Source organism: Bos indicus x Bos taurus, chromosome 4 (assembly GCF_003369695.1).
Source record: "Bos indicus x Bos taurus breed Angus x Brahman F1 hybrid chromosome 4, Bos_hybrid_MaternalHap_v2.0, whole genome shotgun sequence".
Classification (NCBI taxonomy): Eukaryota; Metazoa; Chordata; class Mammalia; order Artiodactyla; family Bovidae; genus Bos; species Bos indicus x Bos taurus.
The window spans coordinates 59,539,978-59,567,228 of NC_040079.1; the positions used below are offsets into that span (position 1 = coordinate 59,539,978).

A 27,251-nucleotide genomic window follows, 5' to 3' on the forward strand; every position below is an offset into this window, starting at 1 on the left:
TTTTTCAAAGGAGTCACTACTGGGTAGGATAATTTTTCATGGTGCAGACTGTCCCATGTTTTAGAGGGTTGTGGCTAGTAGAACCCCAATGGGCATGGTGACTACCAAAAAAGGAAAAAAAAACCCACACATTTTCAAATGCTCCCTGGGGGAATAAAGCTCCCTAGTTTGGAGAAGAAACTGTAGCCCATTCAAAAGGAATGGCTCACATTTACATCACCAGGTAACAATAGTGAAAGGTCTTGAGCCCTGGTCTCCAGAAAGCCAGTGCTAAGAGGGATCCAACAGAGAAGGTCTGGAGTAAATGCTCATGTGCTAAGTCACTTCAGTTGTGTCCGACTCTCTGCCACCCTATGGACTATAGTCTGCCAGGCTCCTCTGTTCATGGGATTTTCCAGGCAAGAATATTGGAGTGGTCGCCATGCCCTTCTCCAGGCGATCTTCCCAACCCAGGGATCGAACCTACACCTCTTAACGTCTCCTGCATTGGCAGGCAGGTTCTTTTACCACTAGCGCCACCTGGGAAGCCCCATACAGGCTCATATCCTACTCCGATTTCAGCTTTAGCCTTCATGCATTAGGATTTTCATTCATTGACTATTTTCTAAGTTTATATCCAGTCATCACTTTAACCACTCACCAATGCCCTTGCCCATTTATTCATATCCTCCTCCATCTCAATCATAGATCTATATTCCTGCCCCAACTGTGGTCCTCTTTCTAGAGACTGGGGACAGAGGTCAACACAAATCCAGGGTCTCCAGTGGAGCAGCCTTGATGGGCAGACCTTCTCTATCACTGTCTCCATGCTCCAGTTCATTCACACTCTGTCTTTCCTGCTGATGCAGAGCTGGGCACCTTCAACTTGCCTTCACCGCACCCACAAAGGAATCTGCCCTGGTAGCTGGTATTTCACTAATCTGTTATGAAATGCAAGAAGGCATTTCATCTCCCTCCCCATCTCTCCCACACTTCTCTGTTTATCTTATTGTATCTACAGCATTAGATTGAACAGAGCAGTACTAGACAGAATCCTGAGACTCTTCTCAAGAAGTCAGAAAAGTCTTAAGAGATTTCCATTTCTTTTTGTTATTTAAGGATAAGAGATTTTGCCATAATCAAATAACTGAATTATATATTTTTCCAGTATCTAATATATGTTTAAAATGTCATCATGTGAAAAAAACCTAAAAGTTAAAAATCCCTACTTTGGTGTTCATTTCATTTAATCTTCATTTTTTACTTTACTAAATAACAGAAGCAAAACTCTGGGGCCACTCATCTAAAGGGTAATCCCTCTATATATACAAGTTGGAAATTCAAATTCAGCAGAAAACCTACAACAGTTGAAAGAGGCCACATGCTTACCCGGATGTAGGCATCCTGATGGTGCTTGGCGAAGTACAGCATGTTGTCCAGAGCTAACATCCCAGGAGGGGTCTGGGTAAAGTCCATGGCGGGGTTGACATGATTCTGTGGTTAAAACAAGAGGTTTGATCAGGTTAGTTCTTCAGTAGATTTCATCAACAACCACTAGAGGTCTGGTTTCCCTCCACAAGACCACAAAGTACCACAGGGCAAGCTCCAAATAATCAAGTAGGACATTTGCCGTCTCCATGTGAGCCTGTTGTGGTGGCGATGGGGACTTCTTTCTACAAGTGCGTCAAAATCGGCTTCTAGACACAGGGTTGGGAGACTCAGCTGAAAATCGAAATATGGGATTATTCTTAGACATGTGACACTGCAAGAAAAGAAAATAATGCAAAAACAGTTATTTCTGGTGGTTGTGCTCTACTGGAACCAGTAGTATTTGGGAAGAAAGACCTGGGATAAAGCTGTATGTCTGCCATTTACCTTTCTGCACCTTAACTTCCTCATCCTCATGAGTGAGGGTAAAGTATGGTCACACCAGTCCATGGTGTTTGTGAACTGTCCAGACTTATAGGTCTCTGCAGACACATGACTATAAAATTCAGATGTTCACAGGATCCTAACATTTCCCTACTTCCAGGGAGTGCTCTGGCCTTGTCACCCACACAGTGTCAAGAACCACACAAAAAAACAAAACACAATAGTTATAAATATGCCCAATAAATTGTCCATATGCTCAAGATTATTCAGTAAACACCACCAGAGACCCCTAGTCAGGGCAGTAAACCACTTTCCACAGCCAACTGTCGAAAACAATTACCAACATCTGTCTTGAAAATTCAGATCTAAATGGCTAATGATTTGGGGGGCTTCCCAGGCGGCACCAGTGGTAGAGGACCTGCCCACCAATGCAGGAGATGTAAGCGTTGAGGGTTCCATCCCTGGGCTGGAAAGATCCCCTGCAGGAGGGCATGGCAACCCACTCCAATATTCTTGCCTGGAGAATTCCGTGGAGAGAGGAGCCTGGGAGGCTATGGTCCATAGAGTCCCACAAAGTCAGATACGACTAAAGCAACTTAGCCCACACGCAAATGATTTGAGGGAAGTCATTTTTCTGCTAAAGAGATTGAAAAGAGATGCTGAAGAGATACTCAAGAAACTACTCTTTCCTCATAAACTAGGTAATTTGTATGAAAGAATATATTTTATTTTGTTCCTGAATACTTCTTAGTAAACAGTCTGACCCTCTGATATGCCAGAGAAATTTTGGTCAATGGTAATTTTTTTTACTTTACATACAGGAAGAATTTTTTGTTCACTTGCTCAAACAACCCACACTTTTTTACCTCCTTCAAGAATACACAGAAGTTATCTTTTGCATGCTGATTTGACATTGTTTTATGAGCTAATAACATGTAAAATTATAGGACAGTGGCTGCCTACTGGCCACAGTTCCTCAATTTCCAGAAACCTCTGTCCATATCTGTAAAGCAATTTGGGCCAATGTACTGACTTCAATATTTTGTTTTAGCACTTTAACCTGATTTGTTTGTTAAGATGTTGAAAAATTTTTTAAATACCGAAGTACTACTAGTTAGGATAAGAAAGATATATTTCATAAAATAAATAAATTGTAACAAAAATGAAAATCATTGAGCACATCAAGTGCAGTGAGATTCAGCCTTAATCTGATACTCACTGGTGTATGAGAGTCAGACCTGTATTCAAAAGTGAGGGGGTGGGTGAAGCAAAATGCTGAAAATAAATGATCAAAGATGTAGACTAAAAAGTAACTTGCAGTGAAAATCTTGTAATATTTTCAGTCCTTTAGAAGAGAATGGTAGAAGTGCCCTCATTATGTGTACATTTTTATTTTGACTTGAATGTATTCGATTTTCATGAACACAGCTAACATAAAAATGTTACTATCTGTTGAATACTCTTCAGGGCTAGCACTAGTTTGGGTTTCACTAGGGTTCTCTCATCTAATAAATAGGTGGTGGGCACTATTGTTATCCTCATTTTATTAATTTTTAATAATACAATGCTGTTTTATTTTTGTTTAATTCTGGAGTAGAATACTCCAAAATTCATCTCATATTTTTTCTTAGGTGTACATTTTATTGAAGTACAGTTGATTTACAACATTATATTAATTTCAACATTTAAAGTTATTACAAAATATTGGCTATATTCCCTGTGCTTTACAATATGTCCTTGTATATTTTATTTTATCCATAGTGGTTTGTATCTTTTAATCCCATACTCCAATTCTGCCCCTCGCTGCTTCACTCTCCCCACTAGTAACCACCAGTTTGTTCTCTATATCTGTGAGTCTTTTTCTATCTTGTTGTAGTCATTCGTCTTATTTTTCAGATTACACACATAAGTGATAGCATACAGTATTTGTCTCTCTCCATCTGACTAATGTCATATCCTCCAGGTCCATCCGTGTTGTTAAAAAATGGTGAATTTTTTTTTTTATAGCTGAGTAGAAATCCATTGTATGGATGGATGTGTGTGTGTGTGTGTGTGTGTGTACACACATATATCTACATCTATGTCACACCTTCTTTACCCATTTGTTTGTGGCTGGACACTTTGGTTATTTTCATATCTTGGCTATGCTGCTATGAACACTGGGATACATGTATTTTTTTGAATTAGCATTTCAGTTTTCTTTGAATATATACCCAGGAATGGAATTGCTGGGTTATATGGTAGTTCTAGTTTTAGTTTTTTGAGGAAGCACCATACTGTTTTTCATAGTGGCTGCACGAATTTTATTGATGAGGAAACTACAGCTCAGATGAGATAAGAATCTTGCCCAGGAACTTGCAACTTGAACTTGGAAGTGCAGGCAAGGTCTTGCTTGGACAACAAGTTTCCACATGCTTTTGCTCCTACTTTTTTCCTTTATATGTTGAATGCATTTATTTTGGTACTGCTAGCCATTTATACTTTATATAGCCTGAGAAAAGCTTGAGAAAAAAGTAGGCTAATCAATATTAGCTGCTACACAGCATGGTCGGGCCAACAAAGGAGAGTGTGCCAAGTAAAAGAGAAAAACATGACATTTACTTCAGACTTATTTCTAGTGTTGGTTTATGAATCTATTCCAAAAATAAGTATATGGAAAGACAATCATCTGAAAAAGAAATTAGTTTCTCTGAATCTAGTTTGAACAACCCTCCAAAGCTATGTGTTAGTGAAGCTGACCAAAAAGAAGGCCCTGTGGGTCAAGGGTCATCAGTCTTGTTTGAACAGTGCTCCTAGGACCCTCTAGAAACCTATTTCAGTCAATTATACACTTCCTTAGGCACACAATGGGGGTATCAAATAGGGCACTGCTGCTTTCAAAGGTCTTACAGTAAAGAAAAAGTATATTTTTATAGCTCTTTTAAAGATTCATGTGGCTATTTAGCAAACAGTCCCAATAAAATAATGCCTGCTATCTGTTAGGTGTTATATAAACCACCTTGAAGATGTTAACTCTTAATCCTCATAAAATTCCCACAGAGCGGGTCTTATTATTTTCCTCCATTGATGGTAGAAAACTGAGGCACTGAGCATCTGGATAGCTTGCAGAGTTTTAGAGCCAGAAGGTGGCAGAACCAGAATCTGAACTAAGGTCACAGGCTTTAAACCAGGATTTTAGTGTCACATAGCTGTTCAACCAGACACCTTTGGAAATTTTACAAAGATGTCCAATGCAGGTTCTCAGTCGTTGTAGTTTTCCCCAGTCAACGCTTTGTTCAGGCAAAGTGGGCCTGTGATCTATCGTTTTCAATAAAAGCTCTAATTTCTCCATCCCTTCCAGACATAACAGACCAGAGTCTCTCTCATGTTCAATAAACCAGGTCTTATTGTCTCCAAAAAATAGGCTCTTATTAAACCAAAGTCAATTAGAAAATTGCCTTTGATTTTCTATGACTTGCTCTAAATTATGAAGCGTCACTGCATTTTAGATTAAAAAATAACTTGCCTTGTGAGTGAACGATAGTCTGGTTTTTTTCTGTCTCTGTCTTTTTAACTCATTTTTCCAGCCTCTCTCTCCTTGAAATGATTGTTTCCTCTTTCTCTTTTGGTTTTAACAGCCAGTGAAATTATTTTACAAGCATAGATTCTGATAATGGAAAAAGTATAAGAATTACTTGCCAAGACATTTGAGAGCTCTCTATACTGTGACGAAAATAATCTGAGAACCCAGCAAGGCCAATAGTTCCCCTATTCCTTCCTTATGTATGAGATGCTCTGGATACAGATTTATTTTCTTTTCTTGTTCCATGTTATTTTTTTCCCACCTGTCTTGAAATGGAAGCTGCAAGTGCTTTGATAAATGACTTGAAAATTTCCCTTGTTTTACTGCAAAGCCTGTGTACCTCTGTACATCCTCCTGAAATGCCATTTGTTAGAGCCTGTAGAAGTGCTGCTCCCTGAATCACATCAGACAGCTCTAAGCCTCTGGAGAAAGGGGGAGCAGCCACTTGCATTTCCAAGGCGCCAAAAATTTTCACTTTGGGAAAATGGTACCAACCAACTGAAGATAGCATGATTTATTTTATAGCGAGCACCCTACGTACGGTTTGTGTTTAGTGTTCCTAGAGATCTGTTTCTCTTCTATTATCCTCATGCCAGTTTTTTTAAGTTGAATTGTTTCAATCACACATCCAAGGTCTAAGACAGAGAATCTTTAAATATGTTCCAGGCCCAAATCACTGGAGGTCACTGGAGAGTTGTGGACTTCAAATATAAGCTAGGCTGGTCATCTGATTTTGCAGTTAAGAAAACTAAGCACCTGGTGAACAGTGGTGCTCCAACTTAAGCAGAAATCCAAGCCAAATCTCCTGAAGGCTCTGCTGAAGCACCAATTGCTGGCCCTTCTGATTCAGGAGGGCTGGAGTGAGGTCCAAGGATCTGCATCTCTAACAAGTTCCCAAGTGACACAGATGCTGCCGGTTGGGGACCACAATTTGAGACCTACTGATGACTGCAATGACTCATCTCAAATAACACAAGTAATATCAAAGTAAGATCTGGAATCCATATCCACTCATCCCCTGAGTCCCATGCAGCTTCTCTAAGCATCCCTGAGTCCCATGATCCCCTGAGTATCATGCTTTAAACTGACTGGTTCCAGGGTGTGACGCATTATAAATATACTTGTTGTTTATCTGCTTTGTGCTTTGGCCTCTTATTCAGAAAACAGAAATTTTCTTTTTCAGAAAAAGGAATTATAATTTAGAAGCCTCTCACTTCTATTTCTCAAATTTTGGACGAAAATAATATATATTAGTACCTCCACGGGGAAGGTAGGAACCTGTAATCAGTCAATATTTTTTACTCCTGAATGCTTCCTGGTTGGGGAAGCAGTGCTGGCACGAGCCTGAATGATTTTTAAATGATCTGTGTTTTTCAATTACCAATGCCATGCTAGTCCTTCATTAGTGTGGATAATAAAGAGATGATTACAATAATGCCTGCCAGATGGCATATCGCAGAGAAAGCCTTTGAGGATTTAGGAGTTAATATTTGTGCTATATGAGTGCCTACATTTGCTGAACAAATATAGCGTTAAAAGCAACCTTTAAAACAAATCACATTGAGTGAATATTCATTCAGTCTAGGAAAAGCCCCATCAAGGCTATTTCTTGAGGCTGGTAAATTAAGGTCATGTTCTCCAAGGGGAAGCAGGTTTTGATGGTTGCAAAAGATCACGTGGGAGTTGCGCCAAACTGTGCATTCCTTCCACTCCTTGCCTCCCAACCCAGGAGAAAGGGTATGTGGGCATTTCAACAGGTTCCTACAACAGCACTTATCCACCTTGGATGCCCCTGAAAATCCCCTTTGGAGCTTTGAAAAATTCTGATGTCCAGGCTCTACCCAAAATCTGCTAAGTGGAAACCAAGCAACTGGATTTCTGAAGCTCCAATGTCCAGCCAAGATTGAGAACACTTTCCCAAATCATTGGGTCTCAAATTTAAGCATGATCAGAATCTAATAGAGCGTCTGTTCAGTTAGATTGCTGGGCACCACCTCCAGAGTTTCTGGTTGAGGCCTGAGAATCTGCATTAATACATGTTTCCAGGGGTTACTGATGGTCTCTGGACCATACTTTGAGAACCTCTGCTCTAAAGCCACAGTAACCCAATGCAAGAGAGTTCTAGGGACCTATACGCACCAACTGATGGAGTTGGAACCTTGATTCCCTGTATCAAAGTGTTTGGTTTGGCAGGGACTTTTATAGTGATGTCTGCTTTAGGGAGGACATGCACTCTTCAAATTGATACAGGCTCAGCACTCTCTCACCTGGCTGCCTCACACAGTAAAATGAGGAAGTTCATAACAGTATCTGACTATTTGACCCCCAACAGAAATCTTTGCATTCTGTCCTTGGTCTCTTTCCATTAAATTCAATAAAAATGAAGAATTTGGATGAATACAGAGAAGGCAGCTTATTAAATCTGACCTAAGAGTGGGCAAGATGGTGAATATATTGAAGAGCAGAAAAATAGCTGTGACTAGGTACAGGTGGGCATTGTGCCAGGTACTCCAAAGGGGCGATTTAATTTAATCTTCCCAACTACCCAATGAGGCAAGTTATTAAGGAGGTAAATGTTATTCTTCTCTGCCTACAGATGAGAGTGATTCGTGCAAGATGCTGGTTAGAAGTGGCAAAGTCACAACTTCAACCCTGTAGCTTTTTTTTTTTTCCTATTTAGGTTCAAAAGGTCTTTGGAGAATAGGAAGATGGGTCCCATTAGCAAGTAGAAGTTTAATCAGAGAAATGTAACATCCCATAAAAAGACTGTTTTAAAAATTCAAGAACAAATCTACTACAGAAAAAGGGAAATCTGGCTCACAAATAATTCATGAGATTCCAGCTCCACATCATTAAAATTTGATTCTTTTAGGTAAAGCACAAAGGATCTACAAGAAAGAAATACTCAGAAAGATGCTAAGGGTTCAGGTCAACAGACTATCCATGCTTCTATGCTGGCCTCCCTCTGAGCTATACATTCTCTTCTTTGCCTGGCCTCTGGAACACCCCTACACCTTTGCTTGTCTTTCTAATGTCATTCACCCACCTGTTACTCTGGTTTTCCTGATCTTCAACTTGGCTCCATTTATCTTCTTCCACAGGTCCACAACTAACCTTTTGGGGAATACCTCCAATTCAGTTGAGCTCTGAGACCATCCACTACTATCCAGTGTCACTAGGAACCCCCTCCCTGGGTCTGTTCTGCAACCTAGGAGAGTTCATGACCTATTCTATATTAAGAAATATGAGTTAGAGTTGACAATATAAGTCCAAGATGAATCAATCTCAAGTGGCAGGCAGGAGGCTCTGACAGGCTAGGTTTCATTAACAGGAGCACAACCAGAAGAACAGAGGAGAATTCCACCATCCAGGCCCAGCTTAGGCCATACCTGTACACAACAGAGAGATCTGGGGGGCCCCACTGCGAACCAGCTCCCAACACATAGGAAATTATACAGAGGGGCAGCCAGGAAGAAGCAGAAATATCTGGACAGAAAGGTGTGTCAGAAAAGTTGGGGGAAAAAAAATTTCAGATATTTAGCCCAGGGGGAAAAGTATATGAGGTGTGACAGTGGTGGTATGTAGTAGGATGGAAGCCGTGATCACTATTGTCACAATTGATCACTATTGTCCTCAGGCATCTCAAGGATTGATATCACTGTAAGGGCAGCTACAGGAAGTAGAATTGGCAGAAAACAGCCTTTTCAGAAATACTGAAGCAAGGACTGGATGTCCAGCCAGAATGTTTTCCAGAGAACTAAAGGGTAGAGAATTGGAGCAAAGGACAATAGATACTTAGCAGCCCTGATTCATTCCTTTTCTTATCAAATAATTTTGGATTTATACTACTGTGCAAGGCACCACAGGAGACAAACATGATAAATTTCATCCAAAGATTTAATCAAAATAGTACTTGGCTTCAAGAAACTTCTGTTTCAGAAGTGAATTATTAAAAGCCTTAACAATACAGCTTTGAAATATGCACATGTGCACATACAGACACACTCTGCACACACATACACCCCACAAGCATCAATAACTTCACACATGCATACTGTGGAAGGTCTCACACAGAAAATTCTGGATTTAAGGCTAATTTCCTTAGTCAAAAAACATGTATATGTATGGGTGAGTCCCTTTGCTGTCCACCTGAAACTATCACAACATTGTTAATTGGTTATACCTCAATATAAAATAAAGTTTTTTTAAAAAATTGTCCTTTTAAAAATTACTCTTAAAAGGTCAGAAAAGGCCATGAAGTGCTATGTATACAATTTATGAAAAACTGGGCTCACTCTTCCTTCATTATCTTGAAGAAGCAGAGTTGAGACTTACTGAATAAAAGAATAAATTCTAATATTGTTTATTTTGTATGTTGATTTAACAGTCAATACAAAGAATTACCATGAAAACTCAATTAAAAACGCCTTGGGAATAAATTTCCTTTAAAATGAAACTGGTTACGGTTTAAAAAAAAGCCTTCATGAATAATGAAACAATGCTGTCAAGGTTTATAAAGATATCTGCAATTTTTCTACTGATCTGAATGCACGCAGGATTCTCATTGACCCAAGCACCGTGGCTCTTGCTAGCAACACCCTACTCTTTCTTCCCTGAACTCCCAGCAGCTTTTTCACTGCTCCTTTTAGAACTCCCTTTTTGCCAGACTTTTGTAGTTTTAAAACAGAAGGTGAACTAGCATCAGTTATGCACAGGGGGTTTTTCTGTCTCCCTCTTTCACCCATCTCCAGGAAGAGCACAGGCTAAAACGTCCATCAAAGGACACAGAACGTGTGCTACCCTCACTCCAGGGCTGGCCCTGCTAGTCATGCAGGGAACCCGTTCCCTCTGAGCCTAGCACAGCTCTCCAGGCAGCCTCTGATATGGGCACCACCACCAACATGGGAGACAAAACCTCTTTTCTGTGATGGAGCCAGGAGCTGGTCAAGATGCTGCTGCTATAGATGGGATGCAGGGGCTTGTGTACTACAATCCCCGCCACCTCCAGGACCTAGCACTGCATGGTGCTAGTGATGATGGTGATGACAGCTCTAATCATGGAAGTGTCACAGCTAACACACACACAGCACTTAATGAAGGCTGAGGACTATTCTAAGCCAGGGGTTACTTCTGCCCAGGGGCCAGATTGGGTCCAGCACTCAATTTTGTAGAGTTGTGAGTTTAAACGTGTATGTCCCTTCTTATATTTTCAAATCTTGTTTTTATTCAAAGGGAAAATAATTACCTTTGACACATGAAAATTATATGAAATTAAAATTTCAATGTTCATAAAGAAAGCTTTGTCAGAACACAGCTATGCACATTTATTTACATATTATCTGTACCTGCTTGAGCATTTGGCCTGCAAGGCCTAAAAGTTTTACTCACTGACCCTTCTTTTACAAGAAAAGTTTGCCAACCCTCTTTCTAAGTGTTTTGTTTTCACAGCAATGCTGTGAGTTAAGAAAATTAATGACTCTTTAATCAAAGTTAAACATCTCAACTATCAAAGAAATGCTAATGTTTGGTAAATGTTCAGTACCTGGATAACACAACCCCTATGTGAACGTTTAATGTTTTGCTCCCCTGGAAAACATTGTACTGATTTTAAAGATTACTAAATTTTAACTGGATAAATCCTGTGTCTTGAAAATGTTAAGTTGAAAGGAATGTTTTTAGTAGCCTTAATTTGTGATGCAAAGTCCCACCTTGGTGTCTTCAGGTCCCTTCTCCTTGCCAACCAAAGGCAAACCTGGGAAGGGACCTTTGACACACTTTTATATAAGACTTTTATACTTTATATAACTTTATGTAAGACTGCCTGCAATTTTGATGAGTTGGGGATCTGGACTGTGTCTCATAAGCATTCTCCTCCTTCCCCCTTTCAGCACAGCTTTTGTAAATGGCAAAGTCCTGGCTTTTAAATTTGGAGACTGTGTTCTCTTTTCCATACCAGTAGAATTCTTATGGTTGTTTTAAAGATGAAGAAATTGAGGAGCAGAGAAGTTAAGTGTCTTGCCAACATTCACACAAACATTATGCTTGGATTTGAACCCAGAAGTTCAGAGCTCATTTTTTAATGGCTATCCTAAAAGGAGAACTGGCTAACTACACAATGAGGGTGGGGTGGGGTGGGGTGGGAATCACTTAATAGAATATTGTATTTGTGCATGCTCAGTCACTACAGTCATGTCCAACTCTTTGCGACCCAAAGGACCATAGCCCTCCAGGCTCCTCTGTCTATGGGATTCTCCAGGAAAAAATACTGGAGTGGGATGCCATGTCCTCCTCCAGGGTATCTTCCCCACCCAGGGATCGAACCCGGGTTTCCTGTATTGCCGGCGGATTCTTTACCTCTGAGCACTGGGGAAGCCTGATATAACATTATACAGCCTTGAAAAATTATCTTCACAAATAAAATAGACAAGCCATTTGCCAGACATCAAGAAAAAAAGGGAGAAGAATCAAATCAACAAAATTAGAAATGAAAATGGAGAAATCACAACAGACAACACAGAAAAACAAAAGATCATAAAACACTACTATCAGCAACTACATGTCAATAAAATGGACAACTCGGAAGAAATGGACAAATTCTTAGAAAAGTATAACTTTTCCAAAACTGAATCAGGAAGAAATAGAAACTCTTAACAGATCCATCACAAGCATGGAAATAGAAACTGTAACCAGAACTTTCAGTAAACAAAAACCCAGGACCAGACAGCTTCACAGCTGAATTCTACCAAAAATTTAAAGAAGAGCTAACACCTATCCTACTCAAACTCTTCCAGAAAATTGCAGAGGAAGGTAAACTTCCAACTCATTCAATGAGGCCACCATCACCCTAATACCAAAAGCAGACAAAGATGCCACACAAAAAAGAAAACTACAGGCCAATAACACTGATGAACACAGATGCAAAAATCCTTAACAAAATTCTAGCAAACAGAATCCAACAACATATTAAAAAGATCATACATCATGACCAAGTGGGCTTTATCCCAGGGATGCAAGCATTCTTTAATATCTGCAGATCAATAAATGTGATACACCACATTAACAAGTTGAAAAATAAAAACCATATGATTATCTCAATAGATGCAGAGAAAGCCTTTGACAAAATTCAACATCCATTTATGATTAAAAAAAAAAAAAAACCCAGAATGCAGGAATAGAAGGAACATACCTCAACATAATAAAAGCCATATATGATAAACCCACAGCAAACATTATCCTCAATGGTGAAAAATTGAAAGCATTTCCCCTAAAGTCAGGAACAAGACAAGGGTGCCCACTCTCACCACTATTATTCAACATAGTTTTGGAAGTTTTAGCCACAGCAATCAGAGCAGAAAAAGAAACAAAAGGAATCCAGATTGGAAAAGAAGAAGTAAAACTCTCACTATTTGCAGATGACATGATCCTCTACATAGAAAACCCTAAAGACTCCACCAGAAAATTACTAGAGCTAATCAATGAATATAGTAAAGTTGCAGGATATAAAATTAACACACATAAATCCCTTGCATTCCTATACACTAACACAGAGAAAACAGAAAGAGAAATTAAGGAAACAATTCCATTCACCATTGCAATGAAAAGAATAAAATACTTAGGAATAAATCTACCTAAAGAAGACCTATATATAGAAAACTATAAAACACTGTTGAAAGAAATCAAAGATGACACAAATAGATGGAGAACTATACCATGTTCATGGATCGGAAGAATCAGTATAGTAAAAATGAGTATACTACCCAAAGTAATCTATAGATTCAATGCAATCCCTATCAAGCTACCAAGTGTATTTTTCAGAAAACTAGAACAAATAATTTCACAATTTGCATGGAAATACAAAAAACTTTGAATAGCCAAAGCAATCTTGAGAAAGAAGAATGGAACTAGAGGAATCAACCTGCCTAACTTCAGACTCTACTACAAAGCTACAGTCATCAAGACAGTATGGTACTGGCACAAAGACAGAAATATAGATCAATGGAACAAAATAGAAAGCCCAGAGATAAATCCACACACCTATGGACACCTTATCTTTGACAAAGGAGGCAAGAATATACAATGGAGAAAAGACAATCTCTTTAACAAGTGGTGCTGGGAAAACTGGTCAACCACTTGTAAAAGAATGAAACTAGAACACTTTCTAACACCATACACAAAAATAAACTCAAAATGGATTAAAGATCGAAACATAAGACCAGAAACTATAAAACTCCTAGAGGAAAACATAGGCAAAACACTCTCTGACAAAAATCACAGTAGGATCCTCTATGGCCCACCTCCCAGAGTAATGGAAATAAAAGCAAAAATAAACAAATGGGACCCAATTGAAATTAAAAGCTTTTGCACAACGAAGGAAACTATAAGCAAGGTGAAAAGACAGCTTTCAGAATGGGAGGAAATAATAGCAAACGAAGCAACTGACAAAGAATTAATCTCAAAAATATACAAGCAGTTCCTGCAGCTCAATTTCAGAAAAATAAATGACCCAATCAAAAAATGGGCCAAAGAACTAAACAGACATTTCTCCAAAGAAGATATCCAGATGGCTAACAAACACATGAAAAGATGCTCAACATCATCATTATCAGAGAAATGCAAGTCAAAACCACAATGAGGTACTATCTCACATCGGTCAGAATGGCTGCTATCAAAAAGTCTACAAACAATAAATGCTGGAGAAAAAGGAACCCTCTTACACTGTTGGTGGGAATGTAGACTAATACAGCCACTATGGAGAACAGTGTGGAGATTTCTTAAAAAACTGGAAATAGAACTGCCATATGACCCAGCAATCCCACTGCTGGGCATATACACCCAGGAAACCAGAATTGAAACAGACACATGTACCCCAATGTTCATCGTAGCACTGTTTACAATAGCCAGTACATGGAAGCAACCTAGATGCCCACTGGCAGAAGAATGGATAAGAAAGCTGTGGTACATATATACAATGGAATGTTACTCAGCCATTAAAAAGAATGCATTTGAATCAGTTCTAATGAGGTGGATGAAACTGGAGCCTATTATACAGAGCAAAGAATGTCAGGAAGAAAAACACCAGTACAGTATACTAACACATATAACAACAGACTGGTTCCAAATAGGAAAAGGAGTTCGTCAAGGCTGTATATTGTCACCCTGTTTATTTAACTTATATGCAGAGTACATTATGACAAACGCTGGACTGGAAGAAACACAAACTGGAATCAAGATTGCCAGGAGAAATATCAATAACCTCACATATGCAGATGACACCACCCTTATGGCAGAAAGTGAAGAGGAACTAAAAAGCCTCTTGATGAAAGTGAAAGTGGAGAGTGAAAAAGTTGGCTTAAAGCTTAACATTCAGAAAACGAAGATCATGGCATCCGGTCCCACCACTTCATGGGAAATAGATGGGGAAACAGTGGAAACAGTGTCAGACTTTATTTTTCTGGGCTCCAAAATCACTACAGATGGTGACTGCAGCCATGAAATTAAAAGACACTTACTCCTTGGAAGGAAAGTTATGACCAACCTAGATAGCATATTGAAGAGCAGAGACATTACTTTGTCAGCAAAGGTTCGTCTAGTCAAGGCTATGGTTTTTCCTGTGGTCATGTATGGATGTGAGAGTTGGACTGTGAAGAAGGCTGAGTGCCGAAGAATTGATGCTTTTGAACTGTGGTGTTGGAGAAGACTCTTGAGAGTCCCTTGGACTGCAAGGAGATCCAACCAGTCCATTCTGAAGGAGATCAGCCCTGGGATTTCTTTGGAAGGAATGATGCTAAAGCTGAAACTCCAGTACTTTGGCCACCTCATGCGAAAAGCTGACTCATTGGAAAAGACTCTGATGCTGGGAGGGATTGGGGGCAGGAGGAGAAGGGGACAACGGAGGATGAGATGGCTGGATGGCATCACTGACTCGATGGACGTGAGTCTCAGTGAACTCCGGGAGTTGGTGATGGACAGGGAGGCCTGGCGTGCTGTGATTCATGGGGTCGCAAAGAGTCGGACACGACTGAGCAACTGATCTGATCTGAACACATATATATGGAATTTAGAAAGATGGTAATAATGACCCTATATGCGAGACAGCAAAAGAGACACAGATGTAAACAACAGTCTTTTGGACTCTGTGGGAGAAGGCGAGGGTGGGATGATTTGAAAGGGTAGCATTGAAACATGTATATTATCATATGTGAAGTGGATCACCGGTCCAGGTTCGATGCATGAGACAGGGTGCTCAGGGCAGGTGTACTGGGATGACCCCTGGGGGACAGGATGGGGAACACATATGCTCCCATGGCTGATTCATGTTGATGTTTGGTAAAAAAATACTACAATATTGTAAAGCAATTAGCCTTCAATTAAAATAAATACATTCAAAAAATTATCTTCATAGAGTATTTAGGAATATAAAATATATGTTGTACTCTGTGTAGAATTTCAATAGTAGTATATATTCCTTGACATTGTATATTTTATATAGAGTACTCTCTATGTATTCTTATTACATATATATATATATATTTATATATATAACAGACATATACATGCAGGCAATATCAAGATATATACTTAGCATGTAATTGTGAGTTTTTAAAAACTGGAAGGAAACTTACCAAAGTATTAATGGTAATTTTTTTTGTAGTGGTAGGGAGATGGAAGACTTTTTTCCCTACCTGTCTGTATTTTTCAAATTTTCTCTAATGAAGATGCATTGCTTCTTACTTATATCTGAGTAGAGGTGTGCCCACTGTTTTCTAAAAAGAAACAGAGACCATCCTGCAGGAAAAGATGAGAAATGGTTTGGAGTCTCACACTGGACTCCGCCCAAGCCTTTGCTGAAGGCCCCCTGTAGGTCATGTTCAGCTGTGCCCAAGGGACACATCTGGGCAGAAAGGTTCATCTCCACCTGCCCAAGTAAGTCCTGTGCAGAACAGCTTGCCTCCTGAACATGGCATTTCAGAAAGTGTGAGAATTAAGAAGGCCAGGAAGAGGTCCCTTATCTGAGTCAGAGGCAATCTCAGGTCCTGAGTCCCCCTGGCTTGGACCACTGCATGGCATTTGCTCAATTTGTCAGCCCTACAAAAGGTACAGCCCTCTGGGCTTAAAGGACTCCCCTTCTTTAACCCGATCCTTTTAAGCCAGCATCTCCTGGAGCCTGACTGTTCACACCTCACTTCACTTTGTCAGGAAACTAGAATCACAGCTTCAGCCTGAGTGAGGCACTTCACTACTGACTGGGCAATCCTGGGCCAGCCCAGGGGCGGTCACCTGTAAATGCTGGCAATTAGACAATATTATCTTGATAGGACCCTTCAGCTCTAAAGTCTTCAGAGCAGTAAATGTTCAGGGTTCCCCAAATATGTAGGGCTGAACCTTTGAAACTGCCAATATCTGACCATTTGTGACCTGCAGTAATGGAATTTCACAAGGTTCAATCTAAAAATAGTCAAGCTAAATAGATGCAGCCACCCCAGTTATCTTGAAAATTCCTGAAAGAAGATGGCTTCCTAAAGAATGCAATGGAAGCAATTCCAAAGAGAATAGCTGGAGCTGAGGATAGAAAGAGTGCCACAGTTTTAGTTTGAAAATCAGTAATAAAATAGATTTTTTAAAAACAAACTTCCAAAAATGCGTCTTATGACACACCTTCTGCCTCTAAGAAATCAGCAAAACCACAGCAGAAAAATCTCCCCTCCTGGCTGTCACTCACAGGACCCAACAGAAAAGCAAGTGATCTCTGCTTGATTTGGTTTTGCTCACACTAAATCTACCCATCTGCAGATACAATGACTGTGACCGTCTCAGTCCTGAGAAAAACGATCTGAAAAACAAGGATTTGAGACCATTACCAACAAGAGAGCAATAAACCCTGAAAGAGGATAAGAATTATTGAAAATGTTAGATAAATAGCATGTGAATGCCAAGTTGCCCCTAACCTTAGCAAACAGATTGAATGGAATTATTAATACAAACTACCACGTCAAAAAAGAAAACACCTCCTGGTTATCTCGCAAACATCACGTGCTCTAGGAACTTGGTCCTAAAGGAGCCCCAGTGTGCAAGGATCTGTCAGGTTACTCAGAGGCTGAGGGCAGGGGTGAGGGACAAGAGAAACTGAAACTAACTTCTTAAAGTCTGATTTATTTTTTGGTGGTTATTTTAACTAAATTCAACCTCCTCTAACAACTGGGTCTTTTTTGTAATTAGATCTCAGAAAAAAATAACTTCAAACATACACATTATGACTTTAAACTGATGATATTATCACAAGACATGTATGTAAAGAAAATTGGACTCAAAATTTCTACAACCATTTTTTTCAAAGTACAAAAACATGCAGGGAAGTGATATGCATCATGATAAGACGGCAGAAGGATAGGGACAGGTGGGGAGAGAGGGGGACATGGACTTAATCTGTAATGTCCTGTTTTCTTAATCATGCCTCCTCCCCAAATAGAGATGTTTGAGGAAAATACAGTTAAATGTTACTATCTATTAAATCTGAATTGTAAGTACAGACATGAATATCTTTGGTGGTGGTGGTGGCTTTGTCACTCAGTCATGTCCGACACTTGCGATCCCATGAACTGTAGCTCATCAGGCTCCTCTGTCCATGGGATTTTCCAGGGAAGAATACTGGAGTGGGTTACCATTTTTCCCTGCAAGGGATCTTCCCCACCCAGGGATCGAATTCAGTTCTCCTGCATTTGCAGGAAGATTTACCACTGAGCCACCAGGGAAGCCCAATATCTTGTATCTTCAGTTATTTTTCTTTGAGTAAAATAGTTCATCATTACAGTGTAAATTTAGAAAGGCTATATTTTGTTAATGTTATTTGACTACAGCAACTGAAGTAGGTTTAATAATTTTAGGACTTTGCACCTTAAATATGAAGGCATAATAAAATGTAAGATGAAAGGTAATTGTGACCAGAACTGAAAATGGGCACTAACATCTGCTATTACTTTCATACTGATTATGTTAACTTTTTCCTCTGCTGTACCCTGGCATGTAAAAGAGAAATGAAATGTATTTTTAACAACAAAAGAGGAAACCAAATATAAAAGAAGACCCTTGGAGATCAGTTTTCCTATTACCTTTAGTGAAATTCAGTTGATACCTCTGTTTCTCTTAGATAAGGAATATTAATAGGAATATTTCAATCCTCCACAAATGAATCTTTCTTCAGCAGAGTGAGTGCATACATGGGCCGTCTGTAAAACCATTCTGAACATATTTATATAAATTCCTCCCTCGTCTACAAAAGAGCATAATTTCCTCTCCTATTCTCCCATTTTTCTAGTAAAAGATCAATTTTCTCTTCAGCACCCCGAATAGAAGAAACTTTGCTGAGTTCTTACATATCAGACAAAAGGCAGAGGAGGTAGAAAGAGTCTATTTGTTCACAAAGTGCTCACTCTTCATCAGTAAAGCTGGTGTAGGTGGTACCTCCCTCAGTGGCACCGTATGCAGGGGGTGAGATGGGAAAAATCAAGGGACAGTTCAAAGGGAGCACAGCTGGCCCCCCAAAAAGACCCCATAAAAGCCTACCTCTAGGACTATAGTGCAATGCTGGAAGAATATCCACCTGGGTCCTGTGCCCACCATGTTCACGGAGCTTATTCTCCAAATATTTCACCCTAAATCACTTTGAACAAGCAGGAAAGTCTCTTCAGTTCTGACAAGTACTTCCTCAGTAAAGGGCCTGGCTAACCAAAAAGGGCAAAACAAGCACCCGTAAAAGGCAGCAAAGGGTATGGTAAGCAGCACAGACTTGGAGAGACACCAATGCGGGTTCCAATGCAATCTTCAAAATCAGCTGATGCTCTTGGAAAAGAAATAGCATCACTGACTCAAGGGACATGAATCTGAGCAAGCTCTGGGATATACTGAAGGATCAGGAAGCAACAGTTAGAATTGGACATGGAACAACAGACTGGTTCCAAATAGGAAGAGGAGTACATCAAGGCTGTACATTGTCACCGTGCTTATTTAACTTATATGCAGAGTACATCATGAGAAACGCTGGGCTGAAGGAAGCACAAGCTGGAATCAAGATTGCCGGGAGAAATATCAATAACCTCAGATATGCAGATGAGACCACCCTTATGTCAGAAAGTGAAGAAGAACTAAAGAGAAGAGCCTCTTGATGAAAGTGAAAGAGGAGATTGAAAAAGTTGGCTTAAAGCTCAACATTGAGAAAACGAAGATCATGGCATCTGGTCCCATCACTTCATGGGAAATACATGGGCAAACAGTGGAAACAGTGTCAGACTTTATTTTTCTGGGCTCCAAAATCACTGCAGATGGTGACTGAAGCCATGAAATTAAAAGATGCTTGCTCCTTGGAAGGAAAGTTATGACTAACCTGGACAGCATATTTAAAAGCAGAGACATTACTTTGCCAACAAGGCCCCTCTAGTCAAGCTATCGTTTTTCCAGTAGTCATGTATGGATGTGAGAGTTGGACTATAGAGAAAGCTGAGCACTGAAGAATTGATGCTTTTGAACTGTGGTGTTGAAGAAGACTCTTGAGTCCCTTGGACTGCAAGGAGATCCAATCAGTCCATCCTAAAGGAGATCAGTCCTGGGTGTTCATTGGAAGGACTGATGTTGAAGCTGAAACTCCAATACTTTGGCCACCTGATGCAAAGAGCTGATTCATTTGAAAAGACCCTGATGCTGGGAAAGATTGAAGGCGGGAGGAGAAGGGGATGACAGAGGATGAGATGGTTGGATGGCATCACTGACCTGATGGACATGGGTTTGGGAAAACTCCAGGAGTTGGTGACGGACAGGGAGGCCTGGTGTGCTGTGGTTCATGGGGTTGCAAAGAGTCGGACACGACTGAGCAAAGGAACTGAACTGAACTGAGGGAAACCTGGCATGCTACAGTCCATGGGGTTGCAGAGTTGGACACAACTTAGTGACTGAACAACAATAACAAAAACCCCCACTTCTTCACCTATAACTCTATGTAGTATTCTCTCTCACTTGCTTGGTGAAGATCAAATGAGATGACATATAGAAAACATTTTGAACAGAGCAACAGGTAATCCCCAGGGAAATGGTAGCTGTGGGTTATTCACTTTCCATCTAGAATTGCATCAGTGTCCTCCCTCACCTTCTGCCAAAAGATCCCTCATTCGGAAATTCTGGTCCTTTTTCTAGTTCTGGTTCCCTTCAAGAAATCAACGGTCCTTGCATTCTTAAGCTTCAGCTTCCAGGCCCCACAGAACTGATTCCCAGACTATGCTCTGCTGTTGCTGAGTCACTTCAGGCGTGTCCGACTCTGTGCGACCCCAGAGACGGCAGCCTACCAGGATGCCCTGTCCCTGGGATTCTCCAGGCAAGAACACCGGAGTGGGTTGCCATTTCCTTCTCCAATGCATGAAAGTGAAACGTGAAAGTGAAGTTGCTCAGTCGTGTCCGACCCTCAGCGACCCCATGGACTGCAGCCTTCCAGGCTCCTCCATCCATGGGATTTTCCAGGCAAGAGTACTGGAGTGGGGTGTCATTGCCTTCTCCAAAGACTATGCTCAACCCACACTTACTCAAAGATCTCACCAATACTGTGCTAAAGGGGCCTCCTTCCCAACACTGTTGAATCATCTCCCCACCCCAGGATTCTGCCAACAGAATCAGAAAAGAATTAAAGAATCAAAAGTTCCCCAAAGATCCTGGGGGGATATTGTACCTTCCCCATCTCCTTGCATTCAAGTGTGGAAAATTTCAGTCTCCCACCTGCATAGTAATTTGTTCTATTTATAGAGACTTCTGGCAGAAAAGATTCAATAGCATTTTTCATTTTCCACTCATTTGTACATTCATCAACATTTTACCTGACTTCCAGGTGCCAAGTTACATAAGATAATGCAGCATTGTATGTTGAGTACTCTGTCACTTCAAAATAAGTGTCCCTAAGCCACCATAAATCTGAGATACATTAATTCTCTTCTTAGGAAAATGACTTAGGTACACAGTTAAGGTGATCAATGCAAAGTTCAAATACATATGAAATTTCCCTCCACTGATTTGTGTGTGTCTCATTGCTTGGCATTTACTGTGCTTCTAAGACATTATAAAAAGCCCTGAAGTAATCAAATAAATATATATCTCAGTTAAACATGATGTCATCTGCCATACCATTCCAAGTCAGGGAGCATTCCTTAATGGATAGAGAGACAGAGAGAAGAAAGAAGAGGGAGAAAATAGGACTGATGGCAGGAGAAGGATAATGTGAGAATAATCAGGGTGTGGGAGGGTAAACCGAACTAAATATATTTCATGTCTGATGATCCTTAAAGGACAAGGGTGATAACTCCAGGGAACAACTGCATACATGGTTGAGGGTTTAGAAAACCCCACTCCTGCTGCCAAAGGAGTAAATACAAAACCTACCTCTGTAGGGTACCCCTGAACCCCCAGGGCTGTTCTGAAAAGGCTCTCAGGATTCTGTAGACAGTTCCAGCTCTGGTTAGAACAATTCCCTACACAAGCCCAACTCCAGCTCCTGAAACTTCCATTCACACAAATAGAATCATTTGCTAATCACGCTGACATCACTGGGTAAAAGTCTTGCTCACATACATCCTCAGCAGTCTACTTTTGAACCTGGTAAATATGCACTTATTATGCTTTTGGGTTACTATGAACTACTACCACACACACTTGTCAAGCTACAAATATATTTCATAGTGACTGGTAATAACTCTATTTCACGTGAGAGATTAAAATCTTGACAAAGGGAAAGGTTCAAAACTTTAATAACAGGACTCCTGTAAAAATACAGAATAAACATGGGTCAAGATTTACTCAACTCAGTAATGAAGAAACAAGTAGGATGATAAAGCTGGTTCATAGTGCATTTGAAGAGGATGGTGTTTGTAGCATCTGCAAAAAGAATATTAGTAAAAGACTGCTATATTACTTATAAAGCTAGTTAATGTCCTACAGAGCATTATAATATTTGGGATAAGATTTCCTGCTAGGCAGCTCTACCAGCTAAAACCTACACAGTAGCATACCATTTCCCACTGACTAGGCTCTAGTAACAGTAAACAACCCAGTTAAACACAGGAATGCTCTCCTGGAGAATGGAATCATCTTTGGCCAGGCTTTTTTTTTTTTAATGCTCCAATACGACATTGAAAGGATATGCCACTCTACTCTTTGCCTCCTTTCCAAATTCTCAATTTTTTTCTTAGTAACTTATTGCCTATAATACTACACATTTCAAATAAAGGGAAAAAATAGCTGTGACTTAAACCAAGTTGGGTCGCAAATTAGAATTTTCTCTCATTGTTTTTCCCTTTTTCTATTAGAAGATTATTCTTAAATCTGATCTCTGAATTTCTTAGCGTAAAACAAAAAGCTGACTCACTAGGGGAGAAAAGAAAAGAGTTTTTAACCTGCCACTTAAATATCAAACTAACTCACTTCAGATGTTCTGAAAAAGAAATGTGCTGTCAATATTTGTGAGCATAAGAGGGAAGGGAAGGTTCACACTTATGAATCTAAGACATGTCAAAATCTCAAAGCTTAGTGCTTTTGACTTATGGCTTTGATTTATGAGCCTTGCAAAAGTCTACAATCTAGAGATAATTCTCATCTGAAAGTATAAAACTTCTAGAAATTCCATTTTTAATTAGTAAGACTCAGAATTAAGGTTATCATCTTCATCAATTCTAAGATGCACTTGTTTTTCATATTTTAATAGTTCTAAATCTGGGTAGAATTCCAAAATCAAGTGGGATCTTTGACTTCTCTCTACCAGACATCAGTCACAAAGTAATTTTCTTTGCATGAGCATGTGTGAATATTAAAAACCCAGCATCACATAGCAGAATGGGTATCAGGATCTGCAATAAAAACATTGAGACAATATTGGAGGTTTTCTTTTTTAACCCCAAGCCCCAGTGGTTGTGCAAAGGGGTAGAAGCAGAGGCAACTGAGCATGATTCACTACATTTTCAGCTGGGTGGCAGCCAAGAGTGGGCCAACTCTACAAAACTGCAGAAGAAGGATAGTTTAAGAGCTCAGCACCACTGACTTTTAATTTGTTTTCAGATTCTTTGTAAGCTGTATCACCAAATGGTTCTTGACAGCACATGGGGCAAATTGTTTGGAAAATATAGATAGATAATGAAGAACTGAGGTGGAAATGATTCAGAAGAGGTGGGTCCATGGATAGAAATTTCAGGAATGAAACTTATTTTCCTGCTACTTCCTTTTATGTGCTTTCAAGAGTGTTAAATATGTACCCAGGGATTGAACCCAGGTCTCCAGCTTTGCAAATGGATTCTTTACCACCTGAGCTACAAACGAAGCCCAAGAACACTGGAGTGGGTGGCCTATCCCTTCTCCAGCAGATTTGCCCAACCCAGGAATCGAACTGGGGTCTCCTGCATTGCAGGCGGATTCTTTACCAACTGAGCTATCAGGGAAGCCCATCTATGTATCAGTAAGTCTGATTGAGCTCTTTAAATAAACATAATATTTTAGAAAATACTTAAATAATTGGAAATGAAGTGTGAAAGTGTTAGTTGCTCAATTGTGTCTCTTTTCAACCCCAAAGACTATAGCCTGCTGGGCTCCTCTGTCCATGTAATTGTCCAGGCAAAATACTGGAGTGGGTAGACATTCCCTTCTCCAGGGGCTCTTCCTGACCCAGGTATTGAACCTGGGTCTCCTGCATTGCAGGTGGATTCTTTACCATCTAAGCCACCAGAGAAGACCCAAATAATAGGATTAAATAAATAGATAATAGTAAGTGTTGGTTAATAGTTCACTGAGTTAGGTTTATTTTCATTCTAAGTTGTACATAAAATGTATATCTCCCAATAAATGACATCTTTGACAATGAAATACGGAGATATAAATGTAATACAGTAGCAAGAAGGTTTATCCAGGAGAATTCTAGGTAAATTTACGTGATTAGCTAAATACAATCCATTAACTTATTACTGTCACTAAGCTTTACTTTCTCTTCAAATACATTTTAAACTGAAGGGAACCAATAAAACACATCTAACATAAAGAGATACTTAAACTCCATGAATTCCTAAACACATTCACACACATACCAAAAGATGAAAATAAGAACTGTGACAACAGTATTTGTCTCCAGGGAAGGGAAGAGGAAGGCTGGAGGAAAGAGATAGAAGGAATCATTTCACCATTTTTTTTTTCATCTTCTGTGCCTTTTAAGGGCTTCCTAGGTGCCTCAAGTGGTGATGAATCTATCTGCCACATCGAGAGATGCAGTTCAATCCCTGGGTTGGGAAGATCCCCTGGAGGAAAAATGGCAACCCATCCCAGTATTCTTGCATGGGAAATTCCATGGACAGAGCAGCCCGGCGGGTTACAGTCCATAGGGTCGCACAGAGTCAGGCACAGCTGAGCACGCTCACACATATACCTTTTGAATTCTGTACTTATCCTATTCAATATATAAGAAAAGATAGCAAGAATTTTTTTCAATAAAAAGTTATCATTTAGAAGAACCCTGTTTTACCATTTAGAAGATATCAATCATTGAACAATGGTAGAAGTTAGGAGTTAAAAGAGCCTCTGATGACCATCCTGTAACAACATTCTCAAAGATGGAGCTGAGTTTCTAGGACTTCAAGTACAATATATAGAGGAAAAGAAAAAGGAATTCCATATGGAGAGTTTTAATTTTAGATGACTTCTCTTGTCAGCTTCATTTCTATTTCTCCTCTTCTTTGAAATTCTGTAAAGGGTTGAGGGTGGAGAGAGAATTGTCTGTGCTTTCGTTTAAAAAAAAAAAAGGCATTTCATACTGAAATCCTCTTCTGAGCCACTTGAGATATTTCAGAAAAGAAATTTACTCTCAATAACTAGGAAGTGTTTTCTGAGTATATCTTTTTTACATAAGAAAGGCCAAGTGAGACATACCAATGCATCCCTCATTTTGCTTCCTTCCCAAGCCTCTCTCCAAAATACTACAACACCCAAATCAACTTATCGTTCTCCCTATCCTCTCAAAGAGTCCATCAGCTAAGCTAAGAAAAAGTAAGATTTGATATGACATTTCTGTAAATTTAGGAAGTAGCCTGCTACCAAGAAGTACTAATAGCCTTGATTACCATATTAGATTCTACAGCAAGTGGCCAAATGCCTTATCTTAGGTGGAGGGCACATTAGCAACAATACAAGAAGTACAACTCAAGTTAACTACTCAGTTGCTATCAAGTTAGTGCATGTATATGCTACGCCTGGAGGGAAAATGGCCATCTTAAGTTGCAACACTGGAGCTAAATAAATAGGTTCTGTGTATGCATATAAGTACACATGCTTGAAACCCCAATTTCCCACAACTGGAAGAACGCACTTAGTCATCTCAACAAGCTATTAGCAGACTAGATTTTCTACTGTGAAAGGAGTAGAGGGCAGCAGGGAACACAGATCCCGAAATAATGAGAAAATTGAGTTGAAACAGACACACAACAACCTCCTGTTATAGTAAACAACTTTCATAAGACTTGACTTTCCTCTGATGAAATGTGAAATAGCATTTCCTGTATCTTAATTCAATCTGCTTAATAAAATGTCTCAAAGGATTACCTCATCTGTAACTGTTCAGAATTTAAGGCAAACCCATTTAACTCTGGAGATACACTCTTTGAAATTAGACCCAGTGGCCTCAGAAATATTTCCCTGTTCTCAGACCCGGCCAGCACGGGCACGTGGGAATGCACCATGTCTTCTTCTATTCCACCTGGAAGCCCCTCGCGCCATCTGAGGGTCCAAGGAAAGGGGCCGCTGAGGTGGGTGGAAGCCAAGTTACAGTGGTCCCCTTTGATGCAAAAAAGCAACAGAGCTGCTGCCGCCAAGTTGCTTCAGTCGTGTCCATCTCTGTGCAATTCCATAGATGGCAGCCCACCAGGCTCATCCATCCCTGGGATTCTCCAGGCAAGAATACTGGAGTGGGTTGCCATTTCCTTCTCCAATGCATGCATGCATGCCAAGTCGCTTCAGTCGTGTCCAACTCTGTTGACCCCATAGATAGGAGCCCACCAGGCTCCTGTGTCCACAGGATTCTCCAGGCAAGAATACTAGAGTGGGTTGCCATTTCCTTCTCCAAGCAATGAAGAGGATGACTGGAAATCCCACTGATTTGCCTTTGAAGGTATTATTCCAAATCTCCCTTTGATTTTACATGAAGCCAATTATCAGAGAAGGGCTTCTCTGGTGGCTCACCAGGTAAAGAATCTGCCTGCAATGCGGGAGTCCCAGGAGACACAGGTTCAATCCCTGGATCGGGAATATGCCCCAGAGGAGGGCATGGCAACCCACTCCAGGATTCCTGCCTGGAGAATCCTATGGATGAAGGAGCCTGGCAGGCTGTAGTCCATAGGGTCTCAACGAGTTGGACATGACTGAAATGACTGAACACAATTATCAGAGAATTCATTTCAAAGTAAATAATGAAACTAAATTGCAAAAACTTAAATTGCCCATGATGACCACTTCCCCGTCCCCATGGTGGCATCTTCCCACAGGTAGGCTCAATGCATGAACTCTAGGTGAACTCCTTCGGTAATGCATCTTGTCTTAAGCTCAAAACTTATTCAGAGAAGAGATAAGAAATGCTTTCCTTTAAAGGACCTCTCTCTTTTTTTTGGCTCCTCTCAGGACCACTCCCACCCCCAAACTCGTATGCACAATGCAGATGGCACCTGCTCTGTTGGCTTTCCTGAGACTGGACAGAGAAAAGCCACGATAGTGGCTTTGATAGCCACTATCAAAGCCATGATAGTGACAGCCCACCCCCAGGTTCCTGTAATTCCAGGTTACTAATTGA

At 40.2% G+C, this 27,251-nt stretch overlaps 1 protein-coding gene across 9 annotated transcripts in view; it reads right to left on the reverse strand.

The window, feature by feature from the left end:
* ELMO1 (engulfment and cell motility 1) overlaps positions 1 to 27,251 on the reverse strand; it is a 589,784-nt gene that overhangs the window by 293,022 nt on the left and 269,511 nt on the right. For all 9 annotated transcript variants that reach the window (XM_027539543.1, XM_027539544.1, XM_027539545.1 and 6 more), the window contains one exon: positions 1,369 to 1,473. In XM_027539543.1, the coding sequence (XP_027395344.1) occupies positions 1,369 to 1,473 (105 nt within the window). The remainder of the gene's footprint in view (positions 1 to 1,368; positions 1,474 to 27,251) is intronic.